Source organism: Microcebus murinus, chromosome 17 (genome assembly GCF_040939455.1).
Source record: "Microcebus murinus isolate Inina chromosome 17, M.murinus_Inina_mat1.0, whole genome shotgun sequence".
NCBI lineage: Eukaryota > Metazoa > Chordata > Mammalia > Primates > Cheirogaleidae > Microcebus > Microcebus murinus.
This window is the reverse complement of record NC_134120.1, coordinates 58,998,689-59,014,864: the sequence shown is the minus strand read 5'-3', so window position 1 is coordinate 59,014,864 and position 16,176 is coordinate 58,998,689. Positions and strand designations below refer to the sequence as shown.

General features: G+C 55.3%; 1 protein-coding gene across 3 annotated transcripts in view; it reads left to right on the top strand.

Annotated features, from left to right (window-relative positions):
• Positions 1 to 16,176, top strand: part of ADAMTS2 (ADAM metallopeptidase with thrombospondin type 1 motif 2) — a 216,363-nt gene that overhangs the window by 162,629 nt on the left and 37,558 nt on the right. For 2 of the 3 annotated variants that reach the window (XM_012789959.3, XM_012789958.3), the window contains 5 exons: positions 6,728 to 6,884; positions 10,587 to 10,692; positions 11,406 to 11,549; positions 11,948 to 12,080; positions 13,255 to 13,368. In XM_012789959.3, the coding sequence (XP_012645413.2) occupies positions 6,728 to 6,884; positions 10,587 to 10,692; positions 11,406 to 11,549; positions 11,948 to 12,080; positions 13,255 to 13,368 (654 nt within the window). The remainder of the gene's footprint in view (positions 1 to 6,727; positions 6,885 to 10,586; positions 10,693 to 11,405; positions 11,550 to 11,947; positions 12,081 to 13,254; positions 13,369 to 16,176) is intronic. The other variant, XM_075993718.1, reaches the window with a different exon arrangement.

The window sequence follows — 16,176 nt, the reverse complement described above, 5'->3', positions numbered from 1 at the left end:
CCGAGAGAGGGCTGGTCGCCCTGTGCCGCCTCCAGCTGGTTCTGCAGCCACCCCACACAGCCTGGGACACTGCTTCTCAGGAGCACCACGGCCCAGGCTCAGCCCTGTCCCCACTGCAGCACAGAATTTCCTGGAGGAGCCGATGTGGAGAGGAGCGGGCAGTGGGACTCGGGCTCCTCAGCGCTGGGAGGGTGCAGGCGACGGGAGCTGGGGGGAGAATCTCTCAGTCGAAATAGGCGACCGTCTCATGTTCCCTCACTGCTGGAGGAACGGATGTGTCTCCTCCCTCGGGGGAAAGCACAGTTGCCAGGCTATGACCCCTGCAAGGGCACAGAATGGGGGAGTCTGGGGTCCCCAGGGAGCAGGAATGCATCTGTGGGGCCACGTGCACGCAGGCCAGGTGGTGAAGGGGCCGAAGGAGGCAGAGTCCTGGCGGGTGATCCCGCTGGAGCCTGAGTGACTGCTGGCGGAAACTGCTGCAGGTGGGGACAGTCTCCCATGCTTTGGACAGCAGCAGGGAGGCCCCAGCAGGTCTTAGAGAGACCTGGGCCTGGGCTCTTCCCATGGTGGGACTGCCTTTAGGAGCAGGTGCCTTGCCCTGCCCACAGCCAGCCGGGACCTCCCTCCTGGGCCCCAGACCTGCCCAGCCACCTGCATGTCTGTGCCCAGACATCAGGAGACAGTCTCTGTGCACTGGCCCTGGGGAGCCTGAGTCCTGGAGGAGGGCACCCTGAAAAGTCAAGGAGGGGGCCACATCAGTGTTCAGGCATCCAGGGGCACAACGCGTCCCTGGGACCTTGACTGAAGTTGCACCGGTGTCCACGAGGGTCCCTAGAGGCATCTGGAGCTCGTGGGAAGACTGCCAGCAGCTCTCATGAGTGGGGGGAGAGGGTGGAGGGAAGTGGGTCTGGGGTACAAGAGGCAGGAGTCTCTAGGTGTTTGTTTTGGGGACTGCCACCAGGCAGACCTACTTCAGGCAGTTTTTGGTCCTTTCAAAACTCTGTTCCACCTGCCTGGCTTAGGTCCTGGCCGGCCCTTTTCCTTGGGGCAGAGCACTTGGACCAGTCACCCAAGAGGGCTAGACCCAGAGAAGCAGGAAAGCTCCCTGAGGCAACGCTGCTGAGCTCTTCCAAGTGAGCAAGCTGGCCAAGAAAGGCCGTGCCCACGACTGTGACCCTGGCTCTGTGGACCCCACACTCTCCTTCCCGAGCTTGTAGCCCCTCCCCAGACCTCCTGTCTGTGTTGCCACCAGGCACCAAAGCCAGAAAACTGCATGTCCCTGCTCCTTCCTTCTGCAGCCCTGAGCCTCTCAGCTCCTGCCACCCTGACCTGACCCTCCTGATGTGGCACCAGCCTCCGTCCATCTCAGCTGCCTGTTCTAAAATGCACATGGGCCCTGTTGTGGCCTCTAGGCACAAGGTCGATGTCGGCACAGCTGGTTCCTGGGCACCCACAGACCTAGCAAGGATGAGGACCCTGCCCCTGGGCTGCTCTGTGTCCATCTGAGATAGGCCGGAATCTTGGGAAAGTTGGGACATTGCTAGAGAGAGAGAAAGCGCAAGCAACTTCAGTCAAGGTCCCAGGGACGGGTTGTGCCCCTGGATGCCTGAACACTATGTGACCCCCTCCTTGACTTTTCAGGGTGCCCTCCTCCAGGACCCAGGCTCCCCGAGGCCAGTGCACAGAGACTGTCTCCTGAAGTCCTGCTCCCAGGGCTGCCCTGGCTCCAGTGCAGCCTCCCCCGCCAATGCCCAAACCCCCAGCCTCCCAAAGCACCTGCCCTGGGGGTCCCCTCAGAGCCCAGAAGCCGGGAGGGGGTCCTAGGTCACTCCAGCTCTGGATCTTGTACAAACTCCACTGGGGCTGGAGAAGACAAGTGGCAGTTGCCCTCTTGCAATGGGCGGAGAACAAAATAAGGCAAGAACAAAAACACAAATCAATACTTCAATGAATTATCTTGCCGCAGCAGCAAGATCACTTTGGCTGTCACGAGGGTTTGGGAAGCCCAGCCGCATGGAGGAAAGGGGCATGGGCCAGAGTCATCCAGTCTGCAGGGCACGGAGAAGGGGCTGTCCCCTCGAGGCCCTGTATTCTAGGAGTCTCCAGCTGGGGACCTGGGCATGTGCTTTGTTTTGTCGAGCCATGTGCACTATCAGTGAGCGTCCTTGTAGGCTCCAGCCGTAATGCTTGGCCTGAGGCGTCCAGTCCGGCAGCCCCAGGCTTCTGTCCCGCTGCTCCGAGCGGGCCCCACCCCTCCTCCTGAGTGCGGCCCCTGGGTTTGCTGCGGCCCTCGCCACGCCTTAGCACCTGCCAACCTTCTTCAGCATCGTAGGGAAATATTCCTCTGTACCCTCTGCCCTTCAGAACCAACCTGCCTCACTGACTTGTGTCACCTGCCTTGCCCCTGTAAGCACTTGGGTTAGTGACATCCTCCCAGAACATCCCACAGTCTGCCCACCAAGGACAGCGGCCTGTCCGCACACCCTCTGCCAGATCGTCCCTACCCTGGGTCAGCCTGGCTCCTGCCCTTGGCTCTGCGCTTTACCTGATGGCCTTGTTCCTATTTCTGGTCCTGACACGGGGTGTGTCCTGATGGCTGGGCTCCCAACTCAGAGACTTGGCCCCAGCTCTTCTCCCACTGGTGTAGGACATGCCAGCTGCCCCGAGCCCAGCCACCATCGCTCACCTGCCAGCCAGTGCCTTGACCAGGGATCCTCCTAGGAGGATTGTCACTAAGAGGGTATTGTTCAGACCCTCTTAGTGACAAAACAGGACTCAGAATTGGCCTTCACACAAAGAGGAATTTCTTGATGCATAAATGAGACATATCTGCAGCAGGCAGCCTCTAAGATGGCGCCCAGTGACCCTGTCTTTTGGTACTCATGCCCTGGTGTAGTACCCTCACCCTGAGTGTGGGCTGGACTGAGATTAGGTCATAAGCATTCTGTCCTGGAGGTGCATTTGTGTTCTGGCAGTCACTTGTGTCACACGTGCTGATGACACATGGTGAGCTGCACTAGGGTTAGGGCTAGGCCCCACATGGTGTGGTGAGAAGCTGTCAGTCCTGCAACCACTGAGGAACAGAGTCCAGCCCATAACCAATGAGCGAGCTTGGAGCTGAGCCTCCCTCAGTGGAGCCTTCAGATGAGACCGCAGCCCCATTCTCAGCTGGACAGCAATCTCCTGAGAGACCTTGAGCCAGAGGAACCCAGCTAAGTTGCTTTTGGATCCTTGACTCAAGGAGACTGTGACATGATTAGCGTTTGTTTTTTTGGCTGTCAAGTCTTGGGGTAATTTGTTATGCTGTGCTAGACAACACACAGACTCATGGTAAGCAGCCTTCAGGCTTGGATGAACCCAGGTGCTGGTGTGAGGATGCCAGGAATGCTCTATCTTCACCTCTGGGCCCAGCTGTGCTCTGTGGGGGCTTTGTCCTGGGGGGAGGCCTCTCCTCCTGGGGTGCGGAGGGCCCAGAAGCTGTGGCCCACATCTCCTGCCTTGTCAACTCCCTGGCCTGCTGTGTTGAGTGTTCTCCCTGGACCATCACGGTGGCCAGGAGGGTGTGGTGCTTGCGTTGGCCAGGCCGGGGCCCCGCCACCCCTGAAGCCTGGGGTCTGGCCCAGATGAAAGGAGGGGTGTTTCACGACAGGGAGCACAGGGCAGGCAAAAGCCGCCGTAGCCTACCGGGGAGGGAGGGGCAGGGCGGACCAGAACCGTCTGTCCGAGCACAGGAGACGCAGAGCCCTGTGGGCAGGCAGGCTCGTCTTGCAGGGATCTCCTGGCCTCGGGCTGGGAGCCGTGCCCTGGAGGCAGCCAGGCCCAGCGAGGCGCTGTGGAGGGCTGCACGCCGGCGCGCTCTGCGGCCATGCTAGGGAGAGTGGTGGTCAGTGACCTTAGCGCTGACCTTCTGATTTGGGTCTGGGCTGGCAATTTTTTAAAATTTTATTTTAAAAGTTAATTCTTGTTTGAGTTGATTTTTTTGGACTTCGTTATTATTTTTAATTGATAGATAATGCTTGTACATATTTATAGGGTACTGTGTGATATTTCCATACATGTATACAATGTGGAATGATCAAATCAAGGTAATCAGCACATCCATCACCTCGAATGTTTTCATGTCTTTGTATTGGGAACATTCACAGTCTGCTCTTCTAGCTGTGCGACTGTGCGCACTAAACTGCTAATGGCAGCGCCGCGGTGCTGCAGGGCGCTGGGATCTGCTCCTCCCGCCAGCGGTGCTTCCGTGTCCAGCAGCCGCCTTCGGGCTCTCTGTCCCCTCCCCAGCCGATAGTAACCACTCTTCTACTCTTTTCATCTACCAGACCCACGGTTTTAGCTCTTACACGTGAATGAGAACATGTGGTTATTTGTCTTTCTGTGCCTGGCTCATATCACTTAACATAATGGCCTCCAAATTCATCCGTACTTGGGCTGGCAATATGAAGCTCGGCCAACCACAAGGCCCCAAACTTTAGCCCAAAGCAAACCCACCCACGGGTCCCTTCCTTCTCATTGACACTCAAAACCTGTTCTCGAGTTGGAGCCTTGAGAAAGCAGATCCTCTCATCGGCCCCCTCTTCAGAACCAGGGCCCCTTGCGTGAGCCAGAGTGGCAAGTCACGCTGCCCACTCCGGTTATGTCGCCGAAACCAACGCGCTTACATCCCATTGACTTAACACAACGAAGATTGAGTTCCTGCCCATGCCGTGTGTCTATTGTGACTTGGCGGAGGATTCCGGTGTCATTGTCACTCAGGGGTCTAGGTGGCAGAGCAGCTACCATCTCAGTGCCAATAGACCACATGCCAGAGGGGAGTGCTTGCTGGAGGGTCTCAGTGGGCAATTAAACGCTCCGCCAGAACAGACTTGTGCCACTTTGGCTCACAGCTCATTGGCCAGAGCCAGTCACATGCTCCTATCAGTCATGGGGGCAAAAAGTGCCCCCAGCCCCCACCTGCAGCTTCCCCTGGGCAGTCCCTCACTGAGCCAGTGTCCAGCAGGTCCTGGTCACGAGCTGGCTCACTCTGGTCTGTGACTTCCCCACTGGGACATGCTGGCACCTTGTCACAGCGAGCAGCCTCGTCTCCCAGGAGCCAGAGACAAAGTCTTCCCCGCTGGCTCTGTGCTGGGCCGTGGAGCCGCTCTGCCGTCCTGTGAACCGCGGACGTGGATAGCACATGGGACTTGCCTCCATTGGCCTCGAACCTTCCTTCTTCTGGAACTACCCGGCTTACTAGCAATATCCTATGTTGGCCTCTTGATACTTATACACACAAAGAGAAATATGTGGCTGTACTTCATGTATGTTTATGCAAAAGAAGAAATAGAACACCTGCGTGCGTATTTACTGAGGAGTGTGCATCTCTGTTTTATAGACAGATAAATTGCTAAAGAGAAAAGGGTGTGCCCAGGGCTGTTGGAGGGGCTCGTAGGTCTTGGAGGAAACTACTTCCGTGGTGGGAGTAGTGGTGAGAACAGAAACCAGTGCCTGCCATGAGGATCACAGACTGGGACATGTGCCACTCACAGAGACAACATGGTCCGTGTTTTATCTGGGAAGGCGGTTTAGGGCAGTGGCTGAACATAGATTTTGGTTTGAGGCTTCCTGGGTTCAGATCTCAATTCTTCCACTTCCTGCTTATGTAACCAGGGGCAAGTTACCTAACTTCTCTGAGCCTCAGTTTCTTGTCCAGGACTTCCCTCTTAGTCCTAAAGACTAAATGAGAGGCTGAGTGTGGTGGCTGGCGCCTGTAATCCTAGCACTTTGGGAGGCAGGAGGATTGTTTGAAGCTAGGAGTTCAAGACCAGCCTAAGCAGGAGCGAGACCCCATCTCTACAAAAACTACAAAAATTAACCTGGTGTGGTGGCACCCACCTGTAGTCCACCTGTTTGGGAGGCTGAGGATAGGAGGATAGCTTATGTCCAGGAATTTGAGGTTGTGGTGAGCCATGATGCACTGCACTCTTGCCTGGGTGACAGAGTTAGACCCTATCTCAAAGAAAAGTAAATGAGTGTGTCTGCTGACGTCATGGCGCCAAGCGGGTGTCCCCAGGCCAGCCCTGGCTCGCAGGTGTGTGTCATGACACACAGGGGATGTGGTTGTTCCTGGGGCTTCCTATCCATGGTTCCTGTGGGGTGGCCTATTTATGCCCGTTCTTGGTATGGCTCCTTTGCTATAGCAGTTTCTTTTTTTCAGTTTCTTTTCCTCCATTTATTGGGTTCTGAAAATACCTTCAAATGGAGGAAATGTAAGATTATCTCCTGCTTCCTCGGGGCCTACATGCCATTTTGGGATGTCTATCTTCCAAGGCTGGACCCTCCCAGAACTGTGAGCTCTTTGGGGTGAGGTCCACACCACATTCACCTCCTGTCCAGGGCCTCCCAAACAGGTGCCTAACAGAACGCAGGAACTCCTGGAAATGGCCGGGCGAGTGGACTCCGGGAGGCCTCAGCTGACCGCGGAGCTTTGCCTCCACATCTCACCTGAACCCTGTGCGGCGACTCTGTGTGGAGGCCCGTGTGGCTGAGTGTGGCTGGGGAATGTTTCCTTCCATTCAGACAGATGCAACCTAGTGGGAGGCAGGTCCTGAGGGTAGTGGGGCATGGTGCCCAGTGCCACTTGGACCACTCCCCAGTGGATGGGGTCTGTCACCACTGCACCCTGCTCAGCCCCCAACTAGTCCACCAGATGCCAACCTCTCTCCTCTCTCCCCAACCCCTACAGTCCATGAGCCTCATCGAGATTGGGAACCCCTCTCAGAGCCTGGAGAACGTCTGCCGCTGGGCCTACCTGCAGCAGAAGCCTGACACAGGCCATGAGGAATACCACGATCACGCCATCTTCCTCACACGGCAGGACTTTGGGCCTTCTGGCATGCAAGGTGAGCCCCGCCCTGCAGGGCCGGAGAGGGGAGCGAAGCCAGAGTGGGGCTGTGAGGCCCCAACAGCCTCAGCCCAGGAAGAGTGTGGAGGCAGGAAGGGGCTGTGGCCACCTTCGCTGGGTGAGCATCGGGTTCAGTGCCAGTGACCTCCTGGCCCTGGAACAGCAGCAGGGCCCCCAGAAACTGCATTCCTAGGTCCGGGGGGTCAGAGGTGGTGAAATCAGCAGAGTCTGGCCTGGCAGCCCAGAGACCAGCCAGGCTCTGAGGCTGCGCTTTGCAGTTACTCGCTTCCTCTAGTTTCTAGAAAACAACTTGAACAAGTTGCTAATCCTTAAAAGTTTAGAGATTTCTACATAAGGATTCAAACTATATACAACTGACAGATCTAGAAGAAGAAATTGGCAAGTCTACAATCACAATTGAGGATGCTAACACACTTCTTAGCGACTAATGCAACAAGAGGTAAAGACAGAGAAGATTGGAATGAAGCAGCTTGGCCCGGCCGGCGCCAGCAGGCGGCTGCGGCAGGCCCGAGAGCGTGCGCCCTGCGAGTGCAGTGGGCGGCCACGCGGCACACCCGCCACTGGGAGAGCGCCCGGACAGGAACGAATGAAAACAGAAAATGCCTAGTAATAAGTCTAACAAAATAGGTCTAAGACCTAAACCAGAATATTCTAAAACATTTTGAGGGAAATTATAAAATACTAGGCAAAGAAAGGGATATATCATGCTTATAGATAGGGAGACTCAGAATTGTAAAGATATTGGGCAGATGTGGCTTATGCCCTATAATCCCAGTGCTTTGGGAAGCTGAGGCAGGAGGATCATTTGAGGCTGAGTTCACGATAAGCCTGGACAACATAGCAACACCCTGTCTCTACAAAAAAAGATTTTTTAAAAATTAACCAGATAAGGTGGCATGCACCTATAATACCAGTTCCTTGGTAGGCTAAGGTAGAAGAATTGCTTAAGCGCAGAAGTTTGAGGTTTCAGTGGTTTGTGATGATGCCACTGCATCTAGCCTGGGCAACAGAGCCAGACCCTGTCTCAAAACAAAATAAAACAAAAATTATAAAGATATCAGTTTTCTCCAAAGTGATCTATAGAGTCAATGCAGCTACACTCCAGTGCACCCCAATGTTTGATTCCAGCAGAATATTTTGAAGATACTGACAAGTTAATTCTAATATTAATATAAAAATGCAATGGGCTAAGAATAGCCAAGAACAATTGAAGAAGAGCAAAGTATTCAATACTTATGAAAATATAATAGAGTACAATTTTGATGCAAGGATAGATAGAATGCAAGAATGCAGAGTCCAGAATTGAACCTATGCATGCATGAGCATTTCCTTTATTACAAAGGTGACACTTCAGAGTAGCGAGGTAAGACAGTCTTTTAGACAAATGATGTTGGGTCAATTGATTATCCAAACTGGGAGAAGAAATGAATTCTGACACCTCTACTTTACTCCACACACACAGAACATCTCATGGATTTTAGATCTAAATATGAAAGGTAAAATAATAAAATTGAAGAAGATAATATAGAAGAATATCTCCATATTCTTGGAATAAGATAAATTTTCTTTAAAAAGAGATATAAAGCACTAACACAAGGGAAAAGATTGATAAGTAGTATTGTATTAACATTAAAAACTTTTGTTCATTAAAGGTACTATTAATCTGTTGGGGGAAAATATTTATAATACATATATCTATAAAAGGACTTATATTTGAAGCATATGAAGAACTCCTAAAAATAATATAATAATAATAAAATACAAATAATCCATTAGAAAAATGACCAGGAGACTTTATCAGGCTCTTAACCAGCAAATATATGAGAAGGTGCTCAATCTCAGTAGATATAAGGGAAATGCAGTTAAAACCACAATGAGATACTGGACACACTTTATAGAATGGTTTACATTTCAAAGGCTGAAAATAGCTCCCCTTCAAATGCAGTGCAGCCAACTGATAGGTGATCAGAGCATTCTTTCAGCTCTTTTGTCTGGGTGAGAGTTCTAATGGGTTATAAGGCAAACTGCCCCATAGGAGAGGAAATCCACACAAATTTTACATTAAGTGACTGGATCCTTCCTGTAAAAATGTGACAGGAAAGACAAGGATTACCAGATATTTAAACAAACAAAACAAAACAAAACAAAAAAAACAACAAACTTACAGCATGGAAAAGATGGCCCAAGATAGAAACAAAACAAAAAGCTTAAAAACTGACTTCAGAGGAAATAGAGATAATTTAGAGACTGGAAAAGAATATTTAAAAAGTAATATTCCCAGAATGTTTGAGAAAGTACACCCATAAACCCAGAATAGATTGCTATGAAGAATTAGAGAATAAGTATGAAATTAAGGACATGATGGATAAAAAATTCAAAAGTGCAGAGCATCTCTCAATTTCGAGCAAAAAAAAAAAGGTTCAGATGAAAGAAAAGTTAGGAGACTTAGAGGGGCAATCCAGCAGGTACAACATGTATCTAGTAAGATTCCAGAAAGAGAGAACCCCAAAATAAAAGGGGAGGAAAAAAAGAAAAAGACACTTTTTCAAGTCGTACAGACTCATGCCGTGCTAAGCAGGATGCATAGCACCCTGGCGCCAAGGCGTCCACATGGGCGCTCTGCGACAGCGGGCGAAGAGAAGGCCTCAAGCTTCCGCTCTGGCTCACCGACTCAGCAATTGTTTCAAAATCTACAGAGCAAAACATATAGATTTTCCTGTTTATTCCCAGGGGACAAGACAACAATTAGATTGCAATGGTGCTATTTTTACAGAAAAGTGTAAAAGCCAGCACAGCTCAGGTCCCGTGGCCTGCCTGCCTTTCTTCTCTGTTTTTCTCTTTGAGCACATTGCCATGGGGTGTGGCAGGAGTAGGGGAGGTTAGGGTTCTGAGAGTTGGGGCTGCATGCTTGGCTGGCCTCCAGGAAGACTCCCAGGGGTATAAGCAGAGGCCCCTCATTTCATCTCAGCTCTGTGCCCGTTTCAGCCGCTTCTAGCTTGTCCGAGCCGCCTCCCTCTGCTGAGACTAGAACTGGGGCATAGAGCTAGATCCCATTGTCTGGTCTCCTTGGTTTTATGCAGGGTCTCAGCACCATGACCTTCAGACACCTTCCCCTGACCCTGGCCTGCCACAGGCTGCTGGCCTTGCCTCCTGCAGCTGATCTGACCTCTTGGTCCCCACCCGCCACGCCCCTGCTGTGTGATTTCCTGGGTCAGTGTGGCTTATTGATTGGCTCAACAGCCTTGCAGCCTCTGGCGTCATGGAGATGGGTCTGTCTCAAAGACCCCCGAGAAACCAGGGGGACCCAGGGAAGGTGCCCGGAGAGGGTGGCTTGGAGGGTGTGATGCCAGCAGACGGGGCCAGGCTGCCTCCAGCAGAGAGAGCGGGAGGAGAACAGCAGCAGGAAGCTGCCAAGGCCCAGGCAAGCCCCGGTCTGTGAGACCCCGGCTCAGAAGTGGCCCCTCTACAGGCAGGGCAGTCACCGGGCTCGGGCGCTGATGGCTGGGCCTGCTGCCTGGGTGGTCTTCTGAGTGGTGCCATCTGAGGGTCCTCAAGGAGAAGCAGCACTTGGGAGTGAGGCCAGGACCCCACTACCCACCGTGTGGGCTGCGGCAGGGTTAGGGCTGCCTCAGCTGGGCTCTGGGCCTGGGAGCTGGAGCCGCCTCTTGTCTCCTCCCAGGCTATGCTCCTGTCACCGGGATGTGCCACCCCGTCCGCAGCTGCACCCTGAACCATGAGGATGGCTTCTCCTCGGCGTTCGTGGTAGCCCATGAGACCGGCCACGTGTAAGTGGTCTGGCCATCCCTGTGGTCTGAGGAAGGGGAGGGCACAGATGAACCACCAAGAACCCGCGCCTTGGGAAGGAGTGCCTGCGTGGACATCACTTGGGATATGATGTTCTGTGCTCCTGGCGCTATGCAGGGCAGGCCCAAGGCCCACTTTCTGCTGAAGAAAGAAATCGAAGGGAGGATTTGCCTGCAGCCGGCGGGAGCTAGGGCCTTGCGCCGTCACCCCATTTGAGTCACCCGCAGAGGGGCTCCCACCCCGTTTTATATAGAAGTCGCTGAGCCTCTTAGGGGGTCACCCAGGCTTAGAGAGCTGGGTGCAGGAAGCCGCAGCTCACGGGGTGCGTGTGCCAGCCCCATCCGAGCCCCTGAACCTGGGGCGGGACGGCGACGGGACCCTCACGTGGCCGACTGCTGAGGGTGGAGCAGGTGCCCCAGACTAAGAGCCGCAGGCGCCGCTGCCTCCGCTGCACTCGCAGGGAACAGCACCCCTCCTTGGGGACGGGGTCCCTGGGGCTGCCTGCTGGCCCGACCCCCCAGAGTGCCCAGCTCTAAGGATGTAGCCCGTGGAGAGTCCATGCCTCCCGGCTTAGGAAGAGCGGGCTTCCAAGGTCAGCAGGAGAGGCAGGAGCACCCTGCTAGGGTCCTGGTGGGGTGGGGCTGGCAGGCTGGGCCACTGGCAGGGGCCCAGCGTGCTGCCTTGTCCCTCGCAGGCTGGGCATGGAGCACGACGGGCAGGGCAACCGCTGCGGCGATGAGGTGCGCCTGGGCAGCATCATGGCGCCCCTGGTGCAGGCCGCCTTCCACCGCTTCCACTGGTCGCGCTGCAGCCAGCAAGAGCTGAGCCGCTACCTGCAGTGAGTAGCACCGTGTCCCTGAGCGCGGCCCCTCCACCCCTGGGCTCAGTGCTAGGAGGGCGCGAGTCACTGGTGAGCCGGGGTCCAGCCCAAGCGCTCAGGGTCCTCCGACTGAGATACGGGGAGGAGAGAGGACAGGCCCGTGAGCAGACTCTGCCCCGGGAGGAGACCCCGTTGTTGGGGGCCCGGCCTTGAGTGGCAAGGGAGTAAGCAGCTACTCTGGGATCTGTGCAATACACAAAGGACAAGAGATGCAGCAGGGAAACTGAGGCAACACAGCCAAGGGCAGGGGGTGCAGGTAGGCCACCTGGCAGCTACAGAAGGGTCCTCAGTGCCTCACATGCTGGATGGCCAGCCTGGTTGAAAGCTGCTTGTGGTGCCCACATGTCTCCTCACAGCTCGTACGACTGCCTGCGGGACGACCCCTTCGCCCACAACTGGCCGGCGCTGCCCCAGCTCCCCGGGCTGCACTACTCCATGAACGAGCAGTGCCGCTTCGACTTCGGCCTGGGCTACATGATGTGCACTGCAGTGAGTGACGGGGCCAGGCGGGGCAGCTCCGGGGCCGGGGAGGGCAGAGCGGCCCTCCAAAAGGGGCAGCACCCCCCTGCACCCACCACTGCTCACCCAGTAGGCCCCCAGAGCCGCCTGGTGGGTGCAGACATGGTCCTGGGCAGGAGGCACACAAGTGACAGGACTGTCACCAGGGGCCAGCGAGGGACAGTGGGAGCCTGGCAAGGCCTGCAGGGGTCAGGAGGGCTTCCTGAGGAAGAAGTGAGTTTTGAAGGCTACGTGGGAGGAGAAGGCATTCCAGAAGGGAAGGTCATGTGTGCAGAGGCCTGCAGAGAACGCAGCATGCGGAGAAGCAGGTGCCCAGGGCCGAGGGCCAGGGCGGCTCCCGCAGGGCCGGGCACTAGCACGGAGGGGAGCGGCTGGAGCTTTCGTGCCTGTGAGCGTCTGAATGCTCGTCCCTGCTGCATGCATGGAGGAAGGAAGCAAGGGAGTCCCACTTTATAGATGAGGAAACCAAGGCCCCCTGAAGCTGGGTGACGAGCCTGAGCCCGCACAGGGAGCATGGATGACCCAGGCACTGACGCGGGAGGCCTGGCTCCTTTCGCGACTGCCCGAGGAGCACAGTGGACTCGATTCTCATGGCAGTGGGGGCTCTGGAAAGGTTTGAACAGGGGAGCAGCATGGCCAGATCCGAGTTTCAGCCAATCCCTCAGGGAAGTCCTGGGGGAAGAGCTGTCAGGGCAGGACACAGAAAGACCAGAGAAGAAGTGACTGTGAGGTCCAGGGACAGAGGGCTTGGCCGGGGTGAGTGCGGGCCGGTAGGAGCAGGGGGTTTCACCAGGGCTCCAGGAAGGGGCCCCACAGCGGGGGTCAGCTAGGGTCCACAGGGCCCTGCAGCGACAGCCCTTTGAAGTCACCAGAGGGTGGCCACCAAGCCCTCGTGCTGGCACACTGGCTCCCAGCTGCCTGTCCAAGCTCCACAGGATGTGCAGCCTCCCACTGCCCCTGCACTATGTGGGCAGGGTCCTCACCACCCCAGAATCACACAGAGCTCATGGCACCCACGCACGGCCGACAGGAGCCAGTTCCGCCGGGGTGTCTCAGGTTATAGAACCAGGGGAGGGGGACAGGGCACCCTGGGCAGTACCCTGGAGTGGCAGTGACCTGCCAAGCTGCTGGTGCTCTCTTCCAGTTCCGGACCTTTGACCCCTGTAAGCAGCTGTGGTGCAGCCACCCTGACAACCCCTACTTTTGTAAGACCAAGAAGGGCCCCCCGCTGGACGGGACCATGTGTGCACCTGGCAAGGTGAGTCAGGGCTGAGGGCACCTTGAGGGCAGCAGGGCAGAGGGCAGGAACCTTGAGGCACACAGACCACCAGGCACAGGCCTTACGGTGGGGGCAAGGTACCTTCTCTTCTTACGCCTGTCTAACTGCTCCCCACTCTTAACGCACCAGAGCTTCTGAGACCCTGAGCAAACCTAGCAACTCAAGGCTCCCCACTGTGCTTCCAGTCCCCTTCTCGGGATCCACCCTCTGAGGAGCAGTTTCTGGGGTCCTGGCAGCCTTCTGTCATGTCCTGTGCAACGTGAGTGACTGTGGGTCACCCACCTTGAGGCCAGCATTGGGGTTTGGTGGCCCTTGGGCCAGGCCCAGCCTGAGGCTTGGCCTCTCCATTGCCAGGGCCTCAGTGCTTATCCCTTGTTGGATAGGCGGGCTTGTCCCCTGAGGTCCCTCAATGGCTGCCCCAGGCTCACTTCCCACTCTGGAGACCCCACAGAAAGAAGGGCTCCTTCTTCTCTCTCAGTGCCCCGAAAACCCCAGGCCTGATTCTTATTGGTTCAGATGAAATCACATGCCCACTCCTCAGCCAATCACTTGCTAGGGGGCTGGCATATGCAGATGAGCCTGAGCCTAGCTCTCAGCCCAGAAAGCTCCACCCTACTGAGGCCACACTGCTCAGTGCAGGGTGGGCAGGGCATGGGGAGTGGGCTCCGGGACAGCCCATGCCAGGCCTTTGGTGCCTCAACATTCATCTGTGCCTTGGTTCCTCAATGGGGGTCTTTGGCTTGGGACTGGGCCAGCTGTCTAATTTTAGTCCCTGGTGGAGCTTCTTAAAGATACAGACTCCCAGGCCTGCCTCTGAGAACTTTGGTTTGGGGTAGGGCTCAAAAATTGTTTGGGGTTTTTTCTTTTTTTAAATTATGGTAAATTCTACATAACATAAAATTCACTATTTTAACCACTTTAAAGTGTACAATTCATTGGCATTCAATACATTCACAATATTGTGCAACCCTCTACACTATCTAGTTCCAGAACTTTTTCATCACCCCAAATGGAAACCCCATTAATCCCTCCTCCCACTCCTCCTCTCTCCTTCCCCTAGCAACCACTAATCTGCTTTCTGTCTCTATGGAGTTGCCTATTCTGGAATTTCATATAAATGGGGTCACATAATATGCAACCTTTTGTGGCTGACTTGCACAGAGCACGATGCCTGCAAGGTGTGTCCGTGTTGTAGCGGGCATCAGTCCTGCGCTCCTCTGTTGGCTGAGTGCTATTCCATCGTGTGGACAGAACACATTCTGTTTACCCATTGATGACCATTTGGATTGTCTCCACCTTTGACGATTATGAGTAGTTCTGCTATGAACATTCATGTATAAGAGTTTATTTGAAGACCTGGGAATCAGTATTTTTAAGAAATGCCACTTTATACTTTAAGCCAGGTTTAAGAAAAAAATTTTTAAAAAATAAAATAGAAAGAAGTGCGGCAGACTTCATGAACTGTTCGCAGCCCAAGGTGGGATGTTGCTGGGGACACACCAGGGCCAGGGAGGCCAGAGCTGGCCTCCTGCCCCCTGCATGGAAGCTCAGGGGAAGCAGCAGGGTGCAGGCCGGGGTGTGCTGAGTCGGGCAGTGACACAGCCAAGCACGGTGCCCCCACCCCCAGCAGAGGAGGCAGTTGGTGTGGGACGGGGCCCTGTACAGGAGCTGGCCCAGGGAGCAGGAACGACGGAGGGGTCGGGGGGACGGGCTAAGTGGGGGGCTGGCCCACACCCCAGCTGATTGGCCCCCTTCTCCTGTGGGGTGTGGTAGGATGCTTTGTGCATTTAGCCCAGTAAATAAAATTGCCATTTTATGCCCTAAAAAGCAGAGTTGTGCTCACTGAGGGGCCGAGCATGGGCTCGCTCAGCCTCCCCTGGATCAGGAGGAGCACAGATTGCAACTGACCTGGATCAGCAATTGTGGGGGTGCGCTAGGGGAGCCCGGGACAGGGAAGAGGGAGGGCTCCTTCTAGAGGCCTCTCAGAGTCCCAGCTGTGTGGGTCTGTTCGTGTCAAAGTCCCGCTGACTATTGCAATGTGATTTTACGTCTGGAAAGCAATTATTCCCTTGTCCCCCATCCTGCAAGAAGAGCCAAAGGGACGGGGAGAGAAGGGAGGAGAGAGAACAGCCAGGCTGGAGAAATAGCAGGTCGCCGTGTAAGCGGCTGGGGGCGGGGCTGGCCCCTGCACCCACTCCCAGCCCCCACTCTCCAGCTGGGCCATCCTGGGTGTGCTTCTCCCCTCCGGCTCCCCGACTCTGTCTCAGCTCAGGCTACTCTAACAAAATGCTACAGACTGGGGGCTTAAACAGCAGAACTTTATTCCTCACGGTTCTGGCGGCTGGAAGTCCGAGGCCAGGGCGCCGGTGCGGCCGGTTTCTGGGGAGGGTCCTCTTCCTGCTTTGCAGATTGCCGTCTTCTCATGGTAGCCTCACAGGGTGGAGAGTGAGGTCGTCTCCCTCGTGTCTTTAATTCTAAGGACACTCATCCCATTCGTGAGGGCCATGACCTAGTCACCTCCCAAAGACCCTGTCTTCTAATACCGTCACATTGGGGGTTAGGGCCTCACCACATGAATTCTGGGGGACACAGACATTCAGCCCAGAGCACTCCCTTGCCTGGTCCTCCTCCTGCCTGTCAGCCCCACCTTGCGCCTCTCGCTAAGGGGTCACCAGCCCGCATTTCTGTGGTTCTCCCCGTCCCTCCATGGGTGAGGGGAGCTGGGTGGTGGGAGATGAGGTGACCGTGGCCCAGGGAGGAGATAGCCCGGATCCCTGGCAGCCTGGA